The sequence below is a fragment of the Ambystoma mexicanum genome, chromosome 5q, assembly GCF_040938575.1.
Source record: "Ambystoma mexicanum isolate Mex_15411 chromosome 5q, UKY_AmexF1_1, whole genome shotgun sequence".
Classification (NCBI taxonomy): Eukaryota; Metazoa; Chordata; class Amphibia; order Caudata; family Ambystomatidae; genus Ambystoma; species Ambystoma mexicanum.
In genome coordinates this window covers 1,047,878,484-1,047,899,254 of record NC_090933.1, presented here as the reverse complement: position 1 = coordinate 1,047,899,254, position 20,771 = coordinate 1,047,878,484, and the positions used below count along the sequence as shown (strand labels likewise).

The 20,771-nt window shown below is 45.1% G+C and overlaps 1 protein-coding gene across 1 annotated transcript in view; it reads right to left on the bottom strand.

Moving 5' to 3' along the window:
* Positions 1 to 2,378: 2,378 nt before the first annotated feature.
* The window catches only part of COLEC10 (collectin subfamily member 10), a 99,347-nt gene continuing 80,954 nt past the window's right edge, over positions 2,379 to 20,771 (bottom strand). Inside the window, exons 3-4 of the mRNA XM_069622139.1 lie at positions 20,561 to 20,656; positions 2,379 to 3,559 (exon numbers count right to left, since the gene is read on the bottom strand). Of these exons, the coding sequence (XP_069478240.1) occupies positions 3,165 to 3,559; positions 20,561 to 20,656 (491 nt within the window). The 3' untranslated portion in view covers positions 2,379 to 3,164. The remainder of the gene's footprint in view (positions 3,560 to 20,560; positions 20,657 to 20,771) is intronic.

Sequence of the window (20,771 nt, the reverse complement as noted above, 5' to 3'; positions counted from 1 at the left end):
GATGTGTGTCCCCTAACCTGTGGAAGCAAGGCCGCTGTGGGCATAGGAAGGCACCATAGAACTCCCCAAGCCAGTCCCACTGGGTGACATATGCTTTTGTATTTTACCCTATGCTTCTCTGGTCCTGCACCACTCCCCTCAAAGTTTTTCCTGACTCCTCGCACTTTTTAAAAGTGTTGAATAAAGTAATGATTTACTGACCTCTGACTTTGTTTCTTAAAGCATCTAAGGCTCTAGATTGCATGTGGCTTTGCATCAAGTTACTGTTTGTTGGATTGTACAAAACCTGGGGTACAATTATTTTTTTATAAAGGAGAACCCAAGATAGAAGCTCATGGTTGTTCCCCACTCATATCTGTTCATACAATGAGGCCATGCACATGCAGTTCACTGTATTCTCAGTGGATGAAAAGAAGGCCCTCTCCTACTACCTTCTCCTTCTATGGTTCCATAAATGTCTTTGGAGGGGAGCCCCTGTTCCACAAACTGTTGTAAGATTGATGGAAGGTACCTTAGGTTAGGCAATAAAGCACACAGGCTCAGGACCTCCTCTCCCCTCTGTTCTCTCAACCATCATGTATGGTGGACACTGTGGGGTTTAGGTATATGAATCTGAAAGAAGGAAGAAGATGATGGAGGTTGAAACTCTGCTTATCTTTCTCTCCTCAACTCAACTTCCCTGGCTCTGTATGCGCCTTCATAACCCACATCTATGATCCTGTTCTGACATGCCCATCCCAGCCCATGATATGAACAGCAGCAGCTGAACCGTGTTGATGGATGGAAAAAGGAGAGCAAGTAGCTATTGACTATGCCTGGCACACCACAGCCCGTAAACTGGGCCACTAGAGACTCTACAAATAACAAAGGTGATCCCCACTTACTCATCATATTTAACCTCTGCTGCCATTCTTTGAGCATGAAGTTTTTCTCTACATTTTTGCATGCACATGGGCTTTGATGGAACAGTTTTGCAGTGCATGTCTCCTTCCTTTCCAACAGAGAACAACTTGTCCAGACAGGCCGCTACAGATCCCAGCACCACTCAGCAAACTGTGGAGGGCCACAAGGCTTCCTCCAGCCCCCTTATCTCTACATGGAAACTCAGTGGGAGCTCATCAATAACATTATTATAAAGATATAATGAAGCATAGATGATATGCAGCTTTACCTAAATACCAATGGCCTCAACGACTTCCATTAACTTAAGCACTGCCTGTCCCTAATCCAAGCCTAGTAACTACCTGGATCTCAAGCCAACAAAGACCAAATTAATTATCCTAGAAACCCAACCAAGCATGCCCAAGTCCAGAAATGTCTGACTTGCATGAAGATCACCATTTGTATACCTCAGATCTCATCTATTCCAAACTCTCAGCTTTACCATCAAATGTGACCTCTCATTCAAATACACATCACCAAGGCAGCATGGTACCAGCCTGCACCTTTGCACAAAGTCAAGCCTTTCATTCCTGCACTGAGTTTCAGAACAATTGTCCAAGTCCTGGTCATTGCCCACCTGGATGGTGACAATGCCCTATCCTCAGGGGTCCCAGATACCTCATTGGCCCCTCTGAAACCCATCCAGCATACTGCAGTGCATCTCATCACAGGACTAAGAAAAGTCTACCACATCACCACCATAATCAAGGAGCTGCACTGACGAGTCCTTCTAGCATGAATCATCCTCAAACCTGTAATAATACAAAAAACACTCTACCTCGCTCAAAACCTCACATCTCCAGAGGCCAGCAGAAGTCACGACATCACCATATTGAAAGCAAAGAACCGCAACAGAGAAAAAACTGGAAGTAGGCCTTTCTTTTTCGTACCCTGTCTCCAGAAGTATAAACATGGATAATACTGGTCCACTCCATCCTGCACTTCAGGAAGGACCTCTCATCAATCTCCCTATTTAGCCCTCATTGCATGCATGCATACATGCATGCATTAGAGACTCAGGAAATGGCTGGCCTTAAACCTGAGAGTCCATGGTGATGGGACCAGCAGAGCAAGGGCTGCAGTGATATTACAGCAAATGCCTTCACAGTCCTCCACTGTAGCTCTTGATGCCATATTCCTCTTTGGGTTTAACAGTGACAACAAGAAATAAATGGTATCATGGCGAAGTGAAGGAATTAAGCTTCATTGAAGAAGTCTATTGCTGAATATGTATAAGGACAAGAACTAAATGTAAGCAAATGTGCAAATAACACAATTATTGACATTTTTGTAATTATACATCTGCTGCTACATGGGATTCAAATAGGATGTAATAAATTCTACAATGCTATTGACATACCCACAGATTAACTGCCTCATTAACTAGCAAGAACTTGTTTTACAAGCTCACTTAGATTTGCTTCCAAGTAATGCTGGGCTAGGTCTCAGATAACCACGAATGGCACCACAGAGTCTGAGACGCTGCCCACAGGTTCTACAAACACTGCTATTAATGAGTGGTCAAACGAGCAACATGCGCCGGTGCTAATCTACATACAAAGGGATCACACTGTTTCTGGCAACTGTCACGGTTCAGCATGGCAGCATATGCTTTGTTTCTTTACCTTGCATTGTTCTCCTAATGTTGGCAGTACCTCCTATTTAGTAAATCACTGCGTATGAGCGCATGGGAAGTCAAAGACTGGTATTTTTGTTATGCCCTCAAACAATTGGTGTCAGATTGCTCTTGCTTTTCAGCAACATTCCCAACATGTTTCCAGGGCACCAAAAGGCTTCTGTGGAATGCTGCAGACTATCATGGGCACCCAGTCTGCTTCCACACCAGTCCCTGATATCTAATACTTGTCCAACGTATGAAATGAAACACTAGAATACATGTTTGGGGTATTGATACATTTTGACATTATTTGTCCCATGCTGTAAATTGCCTGTAAGCGCCAAGAATCTAAGTCTCCTGGCATTTCTGCGTTTACAAGAATGAAAGAATACAAATGAAATTTGCTAGAAAAGTGTTTTTGTGCCTTTGACCATTCAAGTACTGTTGTTTTTATGGTTTAACAATAAGATATGGGAGGTAATTGTGCCATTTTATAAAGAGAAGAAAGCGTACGTTCTGTTGACTGAGACTGGCTTAAAGCAGGTAATGGTGTACTTTAATTTTATTGGTCCAGAGTCCAAAATAATCTTAAAGAGAATGTTGCCTATTTTTTCTTTTTCATGAACTCACAGACAAAGAAAATGGTCAGATCACACTCCACGTCATTCCATTTGCCAGTACTCAGCATCTCCACACAGTCCTCCTCCTCTCCGGAAGAGCCGCTTGGGGCGCTGTCTTTCCAGCTGCTATAGCTTTTCAGTGGTGTATTGTCTGTGTACATGAAATCTCCTTCCTTTTCCAAATCATTGATCCCAATATAGACACGGAAGAGACCAGACTGTGAGATGTAGTCAGCAAGCAGAAGGTTGGTGGCTTCATCACGAGGCATCGCCAAGGTACCCCCTCGAATCCTGCAATGGGTCAGGGCATCTCTGTAATTCCTTTCTTCTTTTACAATGTAGTAGAACTTCTCTTCACTTTCCCTGATCCCTGCTATTACTTTAAAAAGAAAAAAAAAACAATGTGTGTATTAACCTATGCACGGTTTCAAATCAATTTATTTTCTCTGGGATGACCACACTACAATGAGTATATGGTTATTTCAACACAGTCAACAATATATGATTAGTGCTCATATCATTACATCTGAATTCATTGTCATTGAGTATAAGCGCCTTTGTATGATCACTGGAGGTAGAATTGTTTTTTGTGAAGAGCTCAGTGATCTGCAGGTTCAGTGTATGCACTTTTCAAGTCATTTAACACCTTTTATGACTTGATAACCTTCTGGACAATTTAAACTGGCCATGATTCAACGTTTCCTGAAAAATTTAGCATGTCTACAAGTTCAGAGGTTAACACTTGAAAAACAGAAAGAAAATTAAATGAAGTCTATTGGCATGACCCATTCATGTCCAGTAAAACAACCCTATGTACATATTTGTCACTTAGACGTGCCATATCTGGACCCCTATAGCAGAGCCAAGAGAGAAGCCCTTGTTCACCGTCTGCAACCTGTTTTTCATCTTGGTGCTAGGGTTCCAGCCCTCCCCCCACCTGACCCTCCTCCTCTGCACCATGAGCCAAGCAGCAGCTATTGAATGATCATCCTAGGACAGCTGGCTTATATGAGCCACGGAAAAAAGGGTGCCACAGGACCCAGGGCTTGCTGACCTCTCCCCAGAAGTGAAATCCTCAAATTGTCTCTAGTGTGGTCAAAGAGGTGAGACTCTATGCAACATCTCTGTGCTGTGTTGGACTGGAGAACTGCCCCATGTGATTGAAGCAAAATAATGGGTTATAGCTGGAAAGTTTAGAATTAATGTGAAGTTCTGTAATACACCCCAGACCATGGTTCTTCAGCCTGCTGAGCTATTACAGAGACAATACCATATGTAAATCAGGCTGGGTCCCTCTCTGTTCGTGCACAGATGTGGGCCTCTTGCCTGTTGGGCCTAGAGACCTAAGGTATGCCCCACTGATGACAACCCATGAGGCCAAAACAGGGCAGGGGTCGCTTATGGTCTGTCTTGTGCAGCCCAGGTTGGTTTGCCCTTTTTGGAGTGGGACCAAGCCTGAATTTCCAGAAACCTCTCTGACAGTTCCTTCACTATTTCCTGCCAAACACTGGTCCGTCTGATCCAACCCTACTTCTAGGAGATGTCTCCTTAGTCTTGGTTCTGGGTCTACTATTTTTCACACTCTACCATTCTCTCTTGTCAAAAAAACCTTCGTTTTTTACACTCCTGTTTGTGAATCTTCTGCTCTTTCACTCCTTCACACCTGACCTCCCCTAATGGATGTCCAGCTGCACCACCCGCCAATAGATTTCCCTTTGCTGTGTCATGCTCAACTCTTGTAAAATGATGTAATTTAACTCTGCGTCCCTCAAGACCCTTCCTCTATACCGTTTATTTTTCCTGGACCTTCTCGCACCCTCTCCAAAGGTGTGCAGATTTGAGGTTCTCTTTGAGGGAGATCTTAACCTTCAGCACTTTATCACCTCCACAGTCACTGTCATCAGGATCAATCTTCTCAACAAATGCAAGATCCACCACATCCTCTTCCGTCACTCTGATGAAACTTTTATATTCACCCAGATCTTCAATCTCCTTGATTATGGCTCATGTCTCCTCCTGGGCCTTCCCTCTTTCTTCTTTGCTTCCCTTGACAAAGTCCTTTACTTTGCCACATGCTCCTCATACAACCTTCCCGGCTCTTCCTCCACGTCTCCTACATTTCTTCATGCCGGCAGGTATCCATCTACACTAAACCAGTTGCAGACTTCTACTTTCCATATTCAAATCTGCTCTCCTCCTCGTACCTTATTGCCTGGCACCCCCTCAATCTGTCTCTCCCTCGACCCCCCATGAACCGTCTCACTTCCGTTCTTCTCCCTCATTGTCCATTTCCACTGTAACTCACATCCTCCTGACAGTAAAAGCACCACAAACATATGCATATAACATTTAGCACTCGAGTCTTACCTCATGCTGCTTGAAGGAGCACCCACACCGTTATACGAGAAAACACCCAAATCCTCCTCACGCACTTCCTCTGCACTTCCTGTCACCTACCCAATTATCCTTACCTCACCATCTGAGTAAATGTCCTGCTTCGTCTTTGTACACGGTCTACGTGCTATTGAAACCCTCATCATCACGGTCTATGTACCAACTAGCCAATACACACGGTCTACGTGCTATTGAAACCCTCATCATCACGGTCTATGTACCAACTAGCCAATACGTGTACATTATTTTTAGGGAGCCTGACCTCAGAACTGCCAACTTTACTCTTTGATGCCCATTTCTTCTATGATGCTTCAACAGATACCACACTGGCCCAGAGATGGCGGGAGGCAGTGTGAGAAGTCAGGATGAATTCGGAGAGAAAAAGTGATACAAAAAGTGAAAAGAAATAAAGACAAAGTGAGACCTACAATTTCTCTGTACCAATGCACTCATTTCCCCCTTGTTATTATATCAAGTATACCCCACAGAAATAATTATGTTTAAGCGAGCGACATTGGGAATTGTCATCACAAAGTAGTGATGTGCTGTTTTTCTGTAATTTGTTGTAACTCTCCCCCATTCTTCAGCCAGTCACATTTCAGTGCCCTTTGGGTGCCATGTTAGAGTCCTTACTCTAATGAATCAGGGTCACGATTCTGCGGTTCAAGGTTCCAGAGAACACGATTCTGCCTATACACATCCCGCTCAGTCACTGCTTCTTAGACCCTCTCCATGCTCACCTCCTGCAAGCTTCAGTAGCCAGCAACCCCGCTCCCTCTGGTTGCCACCTATTTCCCCCTTTCCTGCATCCTTTTACTTTTTTGTTTTTTTTGTTTTATGTGTCCCTGACACTGGTCTGCATCGACGCATGGAGCAAGTCCACGTTCCTCCTCTCATGGGGGTGCCCACTTTTGTTCCTGTTTATTGCCATTTGCCCTTTTATGGGGGACACACTTGTGATTTATGTGTTTTATTATTGTTCTTCCTGCGGTGGATACCCGGCAATCCCCATCTTTTATTTTTAAGGCCCCATGATATACAACCTTTTCACTCGCCCCGCCAGCCTTAAATTTACCAGGACCACTTACACAACAAATCCTTGGATTTGCAATAAAGTTCTTCATGGAATGTACTCTGTGCAAATATGAACCGGTCTCATTCAAGTACTTACAGAGATGTCTAGTGACTGGAGTGATATAGATGAATGGCCAGTGTTATGGTGGTGACTGGACATATTTGCATGGGGAGTTGGTGCGTTGCAGGAGCTGAGCATGCAATGGCAAGGGGGGCTGTCTGTTGGGGGTCTCCTCCTGTAATAGATCAGGTGCAATAGAGCCAAATGGGGTAAAAGAGGGACACAGAGGTGTGAGAGGAGAGTATTGCAGAGAAGGGGGCTCCTTGGGAATCTACCCCATCTAAAGGGAGTGGTACGCCATCATCACAGAAAATATCACCTGGATATGTTGGTTATATATAACATACCTGACAGAATTCTGTTGAGATTTGAAAGGAACTTCTTTTCTTGGTTTAGGGAAGGGGTTGGATTGAGCACCCTCAGGGCTAGGAAATCAACTAGAAACAATTAGACAACCTTCTTTCTCCTCCCTCTTCTAATCCTGCCCTGTCCTCTGCTCTCTCTTCTTCAGACCTTGCTTTCTACTTCACCAACACATTCTTGCAACGTCGTACATCTATATCGTCTTCCCCTCCCTCCTCTTGTCTCCCTCTCCTTGTCTGTTGCTCGACTCTCTCCTCCTTTGTTCCACTTGCTAATCTTGACACTTCTGTCTTTCTTCATCGTGCACATCTCACTGCATCCACAGATGATCTTCTGCCTTCCTCTCTTATACCTCAACTCTATCCTTCCCTCATTCTGTTTCTATTTTTTCGCGTTCTCTTCCTAATGCTGCTTCCTTCCTTAATGTATTTATTTATTTATATTTTACATTATAAAGCGGAACTAGCACTCAGGCATCTAGGCGCTTTTACCTATGAAGTTGCTTACATTGGCTCAGCCATCTGAGCACTATTGCTTAAGGAGTTGGTTGCATTGCAGTCTTAGTCACAAGGTTACTTATGGCTCAGGCATCCGAGCACTCATAATTAAGAAGTCGGCTACATTACATACTTAGTCAAGTTATAGGTGTTACATAAGTTCAATGCTTCAACAATACAATCCTTGCATGCATAAGTTACACAGTGGTAATAAAGGTGTGACAATGCATTATGTTAGTTTAGCTGTTACATTCTCCAGGACTGTAGTGGTTTAAAAGGAATTCTACGGAATGACCAGAGTGAAGGGTCTACCAGTATTTGGCTACAATAACCGGGAAGCTGGAGCCTCCTGCTTTTGTCATTTGAATCTCTAGGTGGCTAAGTGACCTTCGTATGATGAACAGGTCGGTCTTGTGGTTTCAACTTTGGAGATTTGTTTTGTCAGGTATAAATATTTGTGTGTTAGGGATAATATTTTAAATTTTATTCGGTCCCTCACTGGTAGCCAGTGGATGTTTCTCCTGAATGAAGAAATATGGTATTTTTTCGGGCTATCGAGAGCCGCTTTAATTGCGTTATTTTGTACTATCTGGAGTTTGTTCATGTTTTTGGCTGTGGTTCCTGCAAAGATGGAGTTGCAATAATCAATCCTGGAAAGAATTAGAGCTCTGGCAAGTGTGATGCAATTGTCCGCGGTTAGGAAAGGTCTGCAAGAGGTAATGAGTTTGGCAGTAGAGGCTGATGCCGATGTGATGGGGTTCACTTGTCTGGTTAGGCAGAGTGACGAGTCCAGGTACACACCTAAGGTTTTTACTTCTTTGGCTACCAAGATGTTATTGCTGTCAATGTCAAATGATTTATAGGCTGATGGTAAGTTGTTTGGACTGGTTAAGCTGGCAACAATGAGGAGCTCCGTTTTATAGTCATTCAGGCAAAATTTGTGTTGTGCCATCCAGGCTCGGATGGTTAGGTACATAAAATTCAAAGACCTGGTGTCTAGGTCGTGATTTCCAGTGATAGGAAGCATTATTTGGTTGTCATCCTCATAGTTTTGTATAGATGATACCCAGTTTGTCAAGGAGATCGAAGAGAGGATGTGTACATATATTTTACAAGGCAGGGGATACACAGCAGCCTTGTGGGACTCCACATGTGACAGGGGTTGCAGGGGGAGGGGGCTGAGGCAGTGGTAATGAAGACTCTCATGGTACAATTGGAGAGGAATGATTTGTTCCAGATTATGGCATTCTTCGAAAAGTGGCCAGCCTGAGCTAAGTGTTGGTACAGGATGTTGTGGTTTACTAAGTCGAATGCGGCCGACAGGTGAAGGAAGAGGAGGATGGCTAAGTCGCCTCTGTCTCTGATTTGATCCATTTGGATTTTTAGGTCCAAAAGGGACGTTTATGTTTCATGGCCAGGGCAGAAGCCTGATTGGCAGAGGCCAAGAAGGTTATGACTTTCAAAGTGGTTCTGAATTTGTATGTATGCTACTCTGTCAGTTATTTTTAGTAGCAAGGGTACCGTTGTAATAGGCGGGTAGTTGGTGGGCACATTCGGGTCTAATGAGGGCTTCTTTAGCAGTTGGAGTACCCAGGCTTCTTTCAGATTTTCTGGTACTTCGTTGGAGGCAAAGGAGTTATTGATCGGAGTTTTGAATAATGGGACTAGGCTGTCGACACAGTCTTTAATTAGAGTGGCTGGACAAGCATCACCTTGGCATCTTGAAGGCTTTATACCCTTTATGATTTTGGTAGTTTCCGCCGTGGTGATAGGGGTGAATTCAAACCTCGGGTATGAACCTTTAAGCATGCTACTATTATTCCCATCTTGAAAAAACCCTCCCTTGACTGTTATTTCTCTTCAGCCGCTTCTCTCAAACTGTTTGAACGCATTGTCTATTCTCAAATCTACAATTTTTTGCCTACTCATTCCTTGCTTCCTCTCTATGAATCTGGATTCCACCCAATGCCTTCAACAGACACAGCTTTACTTTTTGTCATGTATTCTTATCTTTCTGCACGTTAAACAATCTTCTTCTCTTGTATTTCTTGATTTCTCTGCAGCTTTTGACATTGTTGATCACCCTTCTTTACTGTCCACACTATCATCCATGGGTTTCTCTGATACTATGTTATCTTGATTTTGCTCTTATCTAGCCAAAAGTACATTTTCAGTATCTTGGGCTGCACTTCTTCCTCTTATTTCCATCTACATGTCGGCAGTTCTACAGTGCTAAGACCACTACTCTTCTCTCTTTGTAGTGCCCCTCTTTCTGCTATCATCGTTAAATCTAGGTTCTCTTATAATTTTTATCCAGATGACTCACAGATCTTTCTATCTTTCTCTGACTTTTCTGATAATCTTCATTCTTTTCTCTCTACTTGTTTACACAACATTCAACGAGGGATGCACACTCTGCTCATACATCCGAACCCTTCCAAAACTGAAGTTCGCTTCTTTCTTTCTTCATGTTATTCACCTTTCCCCCCTACAACTCCATTCACATCCCCCGTCTGCCTCTCTTTTCTCACACAGCACACAATCTTGGCACTATCTTTGATTCCTCTTTAACCTTTTCTTCCCACATCGCTGATATTTCTCGTAGATATTGCTGTCAGCTGTTTATTGTTCATAAAATCAGATGTGTTCTTCCTATACCTGCTTCAAAAATTCTTGTTTCTGCTCTTGTATTCTCTCAACTCTTTTATTAATTCTGCCTCCTTATGGGTCTCAATGCTTTCCACGTGCTCATTTTCACACTATATATAACTAGTCTGTCTATATTGTTTTATCTCTTCCCGTCCGCTCTTCCATCTCTGGTGCTCTCCATTCATTGTCCTGGCTTACTTTTGAGACGCTACTTTTTAGTTTTCTTTGTCTTATATTTCAGTGTCTTCACAGGCTTGACCCACCTTATATTTCCTCACTGACCTCTTTATATTCCCCTCCTCGCTATTGCTCCCTTTCGCCTTTTTTCCTCTCTGTACCTACATCTCTATGCGTGCAGTCCTGTTTCTGTTCTTTCTCCTTTCTAGCACCAAAAATTGGAAATTCTCTTCTTTTTTCCATTCGTTCTTTACCTTCTCTTCCTCTTTTCTGCGCTCATTTAAAAGACTCATTTAACCTCCACTCATTAAAAGACTCATTTAACCTCCTCTCAAGCTCAAATGTAACTTTGTAAATTTCTTTTTATAATTTTCCTCTTTCTTGTACAGTTTAAATTAATTGTATAAATAAAAATAAAAAACAAAAACAGAAAGGGACGTTCTAAAGAAAACAGTGTTAAGGATGAGTTAACATAGTCTCGGGAGGATAGCTCAGGGGCAACGTGCTTGCCTTGGAAGCAAGACGACACGGAGCAACACAGATTCAATCCCTGGGTCCGTGCTTAGAAACCTCTGGGTATTAAGCGCGTTATAAATAAATAACCTATCATATCAAAGTGGTTTCTCTCCAGGTTTCCAGCAATTCCCTTTGCTGAAATACAAATTATACAGTTCTTAACCTATTCTTAGAGGTTCTTGTGCCTCCCTGGGGTGCCTTGTTCTACAAAGTAATTTCCAACAAGGTGGCCAACAGACAGTTATGACTAATCTTAACAAGTCAGCTACCATAATTTATAAGACAAATGTTCAGAAGGTGTCCAACACAAGAGTTCACAAATCTTAATCTCAAATGTTTATCGCTACACGAATACAAGAAAGGAGGTATGTCTATTGCTCGAAAAAAAACACCTCGAAATATTTTTTTTAGTTTTTTGTTCACATTTTCAGAAAGTGGGGAGAGGCCTCCCCAGCCCCCAACGACCCTACCCCCAACAATATTGCCTATCCCCAACCCGCCATCTACATTTTGGTGGTAAAATTTGAGCAAAAAACTAGCAAAATAAATGAATGCAGTTTTTGATTGAACAATAGAATCACTACTGCAACAAAACAGTAAACGTTATCCTGGGAATGTTTATCCAGAGTTTACTCAATATTTGGAGCAGTCTTCAGTTTACCTGCTTTCACTATTTCTCTCCAGATCATTCCCAGATTTCCAGCTTATCAGCATTCTCTGATTAGGCCCATTCAGCTTCTGGTTTCTTCATCTTGAGGTGAAGTTGCCACAATGCTCCTTGTGGGTTAGTGGGATTCCTCCCAGCTCTCTTGATCTGCTTATAGAGCTCTCTCCAGGCCCTCGAGCCATTCAACCATCATTTCATGTTTCTCGCTTGACCTTGGGTTTCTCAGCAATCACTTTAGGTCTCTCCCAGACCTTGTCTTTGTCAACATTCACTTCTGGTAACTCACACATCTTGGATTTCTCAGCATTCACTTCAGGCCTACCCCGGACCTGTGGCCCTTCAGTATTCAGTGCAGGTCTCTCCCAGTTTTCACTTCAGGAATAATGGTTACTCCTCTCTCCCATACAGGATAATATTTAAGCAGACAGTATCCTGTCACCCTCCTGCTATCAGCCTGGTCTCCCCCTCCTTCCCCTACCCAGGGTCACTGATGGAAAGCCTGAGGCTCTTGTTCTTCAGTTTACCCACGTTTTTGAGAGGTGCTTCTGGGCCTCTACACTCATCTTCTCTTCCCAGGGCTTCAGGGTATCATCCTCTCCCAATCTCTCTCCAAAGTCTCCAGGATTGTACTACCTTCTACCAGGCAGCTAATTTCTCAATACTTGTCTCTGGGTCTGGGAAGCGAGAACAACCACATCTGTTTTCTCTTGAATTCTCCTTCTTACTGTGTTTTCTCATCCTCTGTTGTACATTGAAGTGATCTCTGTGGGGGTTCTTCTGCTACACGCCATGCAGGAAGCCAGTTAAGTTTATGTGTATATTAGTGCTCAACTGTACAATATAACGCTTAGTGTAGCACTGGGAAAAACAATGGCCCTCCCACACACACGCTCAGGTCACTCTAACTGTCCATCTCACACATCATCATTCAAACCACCAACAATCCACATGACACCATCAAGTTCCACTGCCAACCAGCAAACAAATAAGTAATGTACAACAAGAACATCAGTACACTTCCCCCGTTCATTCATCACACACACCATCAGAATGAAGACGATAACACATTACTTCACCTCTCCCCCATTCACTCATTACAACAAGACAAACGTAGACACCACAAGTGAGAACAGAATAAACAACCTCTCACCACAACAAATGAGAGCAGATGAAACAGCAGATGGAAAGAAAACCTCTCATCAGAAAATCAGATCTATTCTGGCACAAAACAGCCACTTGGGTAGGTACACCTACTATGAAAAAAACAAATAATTGAATACAACAAATTTGAAAACTGGGAAACCTGCACCACAGGCTGTGTGTGCAAAGCTAACCAACTGCTGCAATGTAGACAACCAATGCAGCCCACTGGGCATAGGAGATAGCAGATGCCTAACAGTGAAAAACACCTAGACGGACCGTTCAACGGCACTGAACAAACCAACCACACTCACCACCACTCACCACCATTGCAACCATCAATGGTAAAACACCCGTAGGGCAAACCCCTCACTTTAATCACAGTCTAAACTCACCACACACCACACTCCCCGATGGTAACCAACAGTCAAAACTTCAGTTCACCTCCTCGACTATAGCTAACAGTCACAACTCTAACCCTAAACTCAAAACTCCCTACTGTAATTACAGTCAACACCCGATTGTAACCAACAGTCTATATTCAGCACAACCCACAACTGTAATCAACAGTTAACTCAGACACACAACTCATCTCACCTCTGCAATTGTAACTAAAAGTCACAACTTTAAACTCAAACACCCAACTGTAATCACAGTCACCACCTGACTGTAACCAAGTCTAAACACAAAATACACCACCACCACCACTGTAAACAGCAGTGAAAACTCAGTGAACTCCTACACAAACAACTACTGTAATCAACTGTGAAATCTCCTTGACACACCCGACTGTAAGCAGCAGTCAAAACTCCAACACACTACCACTGTAATCAACAGTGAGAACTCCTTGAACTCCAACACACACCACCACCATAATCAACAGTGAAAACTCCATCACACATCTGACTGTAAGCAACAGTGAAAACTCCAACAATCCAACACCAACAGTGAAAACGCCACCCCGTACACCACCAACAACACAACAATAAAAAAACATACAAACACAAACAGATAAGTGCAAGGAACACTTTGAAAACAACTCTAAAATGTATATCCAGCAAGATAATGTACATAACCAGTAAAAACAACACTCTGCTCCCTCATGTCCAAATCTTGCCCCTGAGAGAAGACAAAAAGTTACTGTTCCACCAGAACTGATAAACTGAGTAAAATCCTGCATTGAAAAGAAACTCGGAGTGGGCCACGAGGTAAATACCTCAGACCTGCAAGTCCAAAATTTCCTTTGGAAAGAAAACATCAGTTAACAAAACATCAGTTAATACATGAAAGCATGAAACATTATAAACTTGGCAACATTAAAAAATACTAAAGAAGTAACCAGGGGCAACAACATAAACACTCATCCAACACTTACAGGCCCCAAACAACATCATCCCATGACCAAGCCACAATAAAAGCACTAGTCTGGAGACCACAACATCAAACATCACGACATAAAATGATTACAGGTCTACCAAGACACCCAACAATTGCTCTTCTGAAAGGGTGAGACTCTTGAACTGCACATAGTATCCCCATAGGTCTTGACCTAACTCTCTCAAATTGCTTGTGAAATGGCTGCACTCTTCACAAAACTCTTTCTCCCACTGCACAGATAGTACGTGGAACACTCGGCACATGTTACTGCCCAATGCTTCCTCTTCATGCTCCTTGGACACCTACTGTCCTCCTTTGCACTGCCAGGCCCTGACGTACCCTGTTCGCCGCTACCATGCCCCACGGCAGCAGGAACCAAAACGAAGGCGGAACACACGTTGCGTCCCACATCATTAATGCTGTGTTCCATACGACGCAACAGTGCTGCTCTCTCCAGTGCTTGTGACTTCACCCTTCTGCTGGCCATAGCAGCTGGGGATACAACTTCGCCCTGACCATCCTCAATAATGTGCACCACCATACTACGGCCCATCAGCATGCCGGCACACTTGAAGTCTGCCACCAGAGAGTTGGAGTTCGCTCATCTCCTTGCACCCACCCATCACAACACCGGCAGGCACCTTGCCATTTGCCTGACTGCCCGGCTCAGGCTCTCTCCTATGCCACCTGGCCTGCAAGATACTGGGGGCTGTCTTTCCTGAGCTCCCAATGCTGATGTCTCTGGACACACAATGGGCAGCAGGTCCGCAGCTCCACCGGTATCCCCTTCCTCTTTGGGAATCATCCGGATGATGGACGCTAACCACGACTATTGTCACATCTGCACTCATTAATGACAGCTCCGCCCGTACCACAGGCACAACACACTCCTCCACCTGCACCGACTGGCCCATAGTACACGGAGTGAATGTCCCTTCACCCATCATCGCCTGCTCTACCCGGACCCCAGGACTCCTGCTCCACCCGGCACCTTGCTACTCTCGCTCTACTCTCAGTTCGGACTCCTGACAGCTCCTCCTTGCACCGCCCGGCATGCACATTTTCACTGGTGACATCTAGGATGGGTTTCTTCCTTCTCTGCTCCCCCGCAGCAACTCCTGCTCATAGTTCTGACGAAAGCCATCCTCATCGCCAGTAAAAAGATATCGGTGGGGGTACGTCTGCTACACACCTCTCACGAAGCCAGGTAAGTTCATGGGTTTATTAGTGCTCCACTGTACACTATAATTCTCAGCGAGCACAGGGAAACACACACACCAGTTCAGGTCACTCTAACTGTCCACCTTACAAATCATCATTCAAACCACCAACATTCCAAATGACACCATCAAGTTCCACTGCCAACCAACACACTGATAAGTAATGTAGAAAAATATATCATAGGCTGGGGAATGCTTTCTAAGGGCCGCTCTGGTAGGTTATTCCCCTTTTGGGTCTGCGTTCTTTTTGTGTATTGGTTATTCCCTCTTTTACTCTCACTTTGCCTCGTTATGACCTTATTAGCCAATGTATGATATTGGTTAATTGTTTGAGGGTTTCTATTTAAGTTAATCAGGTGCTGCTTGGATAAAAAACATTTGTGGCATCCAGTGCCATCTTGGAATTACATATTTTCAGTGGTCCAATTGCTTCTGTGGTCTCCGCCTAGCGTACCGCTGGGTTAGCGCTGGAGCGTGGGATTTGCAATCTGCTCTTTGTTTCTCTTTCTCCAAGTAAGGCAGTGGATTTAACCTTGTGGTTTTTGAGAACACTGCAGGTTTGATGAGGCCCAACAAGGCTGAAACATGTCTGGGGATGCTTGTGGCCTCGTGCAGAAGGGATGTAATGTAGTGTTTAGGGCTGGACTGCCCCTTGTGGGGTAGGGCCAAGCCTGGGCACATATGGGTTTCCCCCTTCTGTAATGGCTTGGCAGGTAAAACACGATGGTCTGGAGGGTTGCCCAGAGCAATGCCAGAGGTTAAGATTAATTTTAAACCTTCCAGCCATCACCTCTTGTGTTTTGTGAGTAGCACTCAGCAGGCTAATGCAGGGCGGATGACCCAGTCCGTGGGCTTTTGAAACCTCTGGAAACGTTTTCTGGGAGAAGAAGTACTCTGAAAAGTTAGTATAAAGGGCTGCCCCTGGGGATAAGACACTGGGCCTCATCACGAGTTCGGTGGTAGCCCTTAAATCCGGCAGTAATGGTATTAGCGCCGGCAATACCGCTCCACCAGATCTCAACTGCAATCCAGCCAGCGCAAATTGAGTTGGGCACTATTACAGTCACCCGTAATAGGGCCGGCTGTAATAGCGCCGACAACCAAGCACGCTGTTACAGACATATCTCAAGTACAGCATTGACACTTCTAGCACCGGAAAACTGGTGCTAATACAGCTGAAAATACCCCCAGCAAAATGCTGTAGGTAAAAGAACACATGCGAGAGTAACAAAGCCGCAGGTGAAAACAATGCACATAGGAGGCCTACAAAAGACCCACCCATGCTCCACACACCCTTCCCAACACCATGTTGCTATTAGGAGCAGGGAGGAGACAGCAATAGAGCCCCAGGTGGAAACAATGCACACAAGAGGCCTACAAAAGACCCACCCATGCCCACACATCCTTCCCAACACCATGTTGCCATTAGGAGCAGGGAGGAGACAGCAATAAAGCCCCAGGTGGAAACGATGCACGCAAGTGGCCTGCAAAAGAACGACCCATGCCCCACACACCCTTTCAATTCTCTCAATGTGCAGACCAAGCCCAACACACATGGATAGTGGGTGAGTACAAACCCTGCCTAAAATGCATGCCAAAGTACACCAAATGTAGGGGGGGGCAGACCCACAGGAATCCTTGAATGCCACCAAGAGACAACCAGCCCAATCACAGCACCAGTTCCACGTATGTGTGGCACACATGGACACCTGCACACGGCCAACACACCTGAACCCACAGAAGATGATGGGCACACACTTGGGAAATCACTATAGCATATGGAACCACAGCAACCACAATGCATCTTGTCTGCGTTGCAGTGCTGCTTCTAACCCAGGGCACCACAGAGGAATGCTAAGTTAGATGAATGCAGTGGCCATCCACAAAACCACTGTAGATGATCTGGAAAAAACACAACTATGAACTTCCCTGAGAGAGTGACCCCTGAATGCCAATTTACATGCATGCAAAAATTAAAACTATTGTCCATGTGGCTAACAGCACACCAGCCACTGAGACAGCCACAACCCAATACTAATGAACATTGGCCGTGAACAGGCAGACATGACGGGATCCTCATCCTGATGTAATGGATGCACCACTGTGCCAATGAAACCCAGGGGCTGATGCATGTGGAATGTTGGCTACGAGGGCCATGGCGCACATTGCAGAGCAAACCTGTGGCACATGATTACACCATAATCAAAGGACAAGTCGTAACATAATGGTACTTGTTAAGCATGAGTGTTCCACACAATTACATACACATAGTTCATCATCCACTGCTGCAAATCCATTAACACCAAGTGCATGCAAATGTAACCTGCCACAGAACACCTCACTCAATGACACAAGCTGCATGTACGGGTCACATCATGCATGTCCCTAAAGATGATGTATGTATACCAATCATGCAATCAGATTGCATGTACCCGTTGCAGGCAAAGATGAACACAGTGCATAGTGCATTGATGCACCGTATTCCTTGCACACCCAGTGAACATTTCATCCCATGCAGGTGATTCCGAATACCCACTGCTCACATGGCTGATGACCCCTGTGTGGAATCCACAAACTCCGGCAGAGCTGGCATATAACAATGCACACAGTCGTACCCACATATGTGTGGAAAGGACATTTGGTTTGTTGAAGGCACATTTCCGGTGCCTAGACCATACTGGAGGGGCACAGAAGTCAGAAAGATTATACTCACCTGTGCTATGCTGCACAACATCTTCTGCCCCCTCCCCCCCAACAACTCCCCAGCACACATTCTCCCCTCCCCCCACCAACTCCCCAGCACATATTCCCCCCTCCCCAACACAGTGCATATGGGTCCATGTACCCGGCCCTCAGGCCAACTGTGCATTTTCCATCTAACAAGGACGTTGTCACTTTTCCACATCCTCCGCCTTCAGGTGAGCGCCACTGAGAATTCTGTAGTGCACGACACCTGGGTAACCCCTGTAGGGAGCCCTCAGTGGGGGTTGTTGAGTTTGATGACAGTGATACAGCCAACTGCAGCTGCTGGCGGAAGAGGTTATTGGCCTCACGCATCTGTTCTGCATGCGCAGATTACACCTCGTATTGTTCACCAACTCTCTGCCCAAACCCTGTGAATGCCACAGTACATCTCTCCACCACTTTATGTGTGTGGGTATTGTCCCGCGCCATGGTTTTTGTAGCACCACAAATCGCACTGCTGATGGCCTTGGGGCCATTGAGGTGGTGAGCCTCTGGTGCGGTGGGGTGTTGGTGGGGTGTATCCTCTGCCTTGGCGTAAGTTGCTGGACCTTTCGTGGGGTGGTGGTGCTGGTGGAGGCGCGTCTGGGCAGACGTCGGGATGGGCCTGCATCCTCATCATCCATGTTGCCCTCCGATGATGCCTGCATGCATGTAGGATACATAGGGTTTGGCATGAGGACAGGGCCCCTACTATTATTGTCATGCATTTCATGGTTTACAGGGGTTGAGAGGACAGTTTCAATCATGCTTGGGCCTAACCTGTTTAGTATTCATAATGTTGGTATTGCTGGGGCATAATACCTGGGTGGGGAACACAGTTTGTTCTTGTTGGGATGGTATTTTCATGTATATGATGCAAATGCAGAGCTGGCATGCTGCTGTCAGTGAGGGGTGGTTGGTAATACACATGCCCACTGACATTGCTGTGCCCACGCCATGGGTGTGTGTGCTATGCTGCTTGCATGTGTCCATTGGCTGCCCTACTGACTACTCTGGATACCTGGTGTCGCTTGGGTGCACTGGTACAAGGGTGCAGTCGTGGGTGGTTGTGGTCGGTCACACACACTGCACCCACTCACAGTGCCCGGCTGACGGACATTCACACTGGGAATGGAGTAGTGGCCTAGTTACAATGCTATTTGCAAGGGGTGACTCACCTGCGACCTCCTGGGTACCGGGGACTGCCTCTGCTCCTCCCACTCCCTCAATGGCTGTCATGCCAATGAGGGTGGTGCACTGCTCCTCCCATGGCGTCAGCTCCGGTGGTCGTCCGCCAGTCGTCATGGATTCACTCTTGTGCTGGGCCAGGAGGCCCCGGACACAGATCTGCAGGTCTTTGAATTGCTTGCAGCAGTTCTCTCCTTGGGAGTTCAGCAACATAGCCTTTTCTGGCCTTCTACCTCTTTGTTTCTGTGCCGGGAACCGTGGTGTAAAGCTGAGAAGTTAAAGACAGTGAGACCTCTCTTCTGATTGTCTTTCTTCCTCCCCCCTTGAAACTCCTAGAAACCCTCTGCCTTTGACCCTTACAGCATGGTTCTGTGTCATGTTACTGCACAGCCGCTCTCAGCGCTGAGCATCTTCATGTGATTCTCCCACTCCATCGTAGTGCCATTGGGCTCTCGCCAGCTTTGTTCTTCAGACCGGCATCCCATGGCCTGGCTCTCAACCCATTTGCAATGACATATGGCCCCTCAGGTATAGCTTTTTCATTGTGTTGGGAAACATGTCCTGTCAGGCCATTTACCCATCCTGGGATTAGTGGCTGTATCACCACTTTTCTGTTTTTCACCCTGATTCCCTTCTGACTTACCATAATGTGGGGTGCAGCCCTTTCACCCCTTTGATTTTATTTTCTTGTTCCCGTTGTTCTTCCATGCTTTCTTCCCACCACACTCCCCTGGCATTACAGTAATTTATCCCCTGACCCTGGCAGCCTATTGGCCTGTGACAAGGTGCTCTGTGGAAACCTTGCCACTGTGACCTGGCCTGCACCCTACTCCACACTTCATCCCCCTACATCTCCAACCATTGAGGTGGGATGTGTGGCTGTAGCATCTAAAAGAGTTTGCAGAATATGCATGCCTTTTCTCCAGTGCCCTCTCACATGCCAACCTCTTCTCTCCACAACAGTCTATGCCTCCATACCTCCATAACTTGTATAGTTCTAAATAGAAAGGGAACGGCAGAGCACTTGGCTCAGTGGGTTTTAAGCCAATGAAGTGATTGGATGAATAGGATAATTTTCCATAGGGGTAAAGTAGGGGAGAGAAGAGTAGACTTTCAATCTTTTATCTGCTGTCAAATGTATCGTATGCATAAAAATACGTTATCAAACTGCTGTGCCAAATTACTTACACCTCGTAAGAGCAATGCAATAAAGGTATGAAGAACAAGAAACATAACAATTGACATGAGTAATTCACAAACTGATTCTTTTCACAGCCAACTGGCAAAGATGATTAAACAATGTAAAGTGATTGACTAACCATGGATATCTTACCATTTTTAACAAACTTCAATGAAGTCTTAAGTCGAGCAACATTGACATCCAGCTGTCCAACCACTTTGCGGTACTTCCCACAGTCGCAGAAACTTCCTGAGGAATGACCATAATGTTGAGGTTAGTTATCCAGTGTTATGTAACCCCAGCAGGCATACAATAGATTGTATGACTACACTCCCAATGGTAGAGCCTCCATTCTTATTTGGGA